Raw genomic sequence first — 835 nt, forward strand, 5'->3', positions numbered from 1 at the left:
AAGATTGTATTAGCTGTCAAAATTGTAAAGTAAAATAGCTTATGCATGTCAAAATATTTACACGCGGAAGTCCCCCCATTCCGTAAAGTTGTTATTGAGAAAACACGCGTGATTCCCCCACTTTTCACAACACGAGTAAAACCCCCAAAACGCACGCGTGAAAACACTTTTCCCTGTCATAGTGCATTGGAAGTTGAGCCTTGGACAAGTTCCCCGTTGGACTGGGCAAACTTGGCTTTGACACGGACCATTCTGTTTTCATCTTGGCAAACTATTTGAATACAAGTCAATCAGTTTTGAAATGACTGTACGAGAAATGCACGCACCTTGTCTTGGACCTGCTTTGCGACGAATTCACGTTGGATTTCGACGCTGAGCTCCGCCGCCAGCATCACGTACGCCACGCGCTTGCCACTGTTGTTCTTCGAGTCGAATCTGGACGCCAGAGGGGAATTGTACCGGAGCGAGAACAAGGTGGCGACGCTTCGGTCGCACCAGCATCCCCCTTGGCACTTGCTTCTTCGCCCGCTTTGCCGGCTTGTCTTGACGAACGTCGGAGTCTAATGTGATTCATGATATGTTGTGAGTTAAGGTGCTGTTTCATATAACGGTATGTCGTGCTTGTACTATCGTAGTCTGCATTTCTAGCATCGACTTTCTTCGCGTCCTCGTCCATTAGGGTGCTCCCTCCAACTTGAAAAGCTTCTGACTGATGGTGTGAAACATGAACGAGCGTGAACGACTCGTCTCCGCTTCTCAAGCCAAGTTGAGCAAGAACAACATCCGGTTACCGGATAATTCTATCCAATCAAAACTAATTTGTCTATGTTTGCAA

General features: G+C 46.9%; 1 protein-coding gene across 1 annotated transcript; it reads right to left on the bottom strand.

Moving 5' to 3' along the window:
- Positions 1-290: 290 nt before the first annotated feature.
- On the bottom strand, positions 291-560 carry H257_19496 (hypothetical protein; the record flags this gene model as incomplete). Its single annotated transcript, XM_009848637.1, has 1 exon — positions 291-560. A coding segment is annotated over one exon (270 nt), but the record flags the coding sequence as incomplete, so codon positions are not given.
- Between the last annotated feature and the right edge of the window lie 275 nt (positions 561-835).

The sequence above is a fragment of the Aphanomyces astaci genome, assembly GCF_000520075.1.
Source record: "Aphanomyces astaci strain APO3 unplaced genomic scaffold supercont1.694, whole genome shotgun sequence".
NCBI lineage: Eukaryota > Oomycota > Saprolegniomycetes > Saprolegniales > Verrucalvaceae > Aphanomyces > Aphanomyces astaci.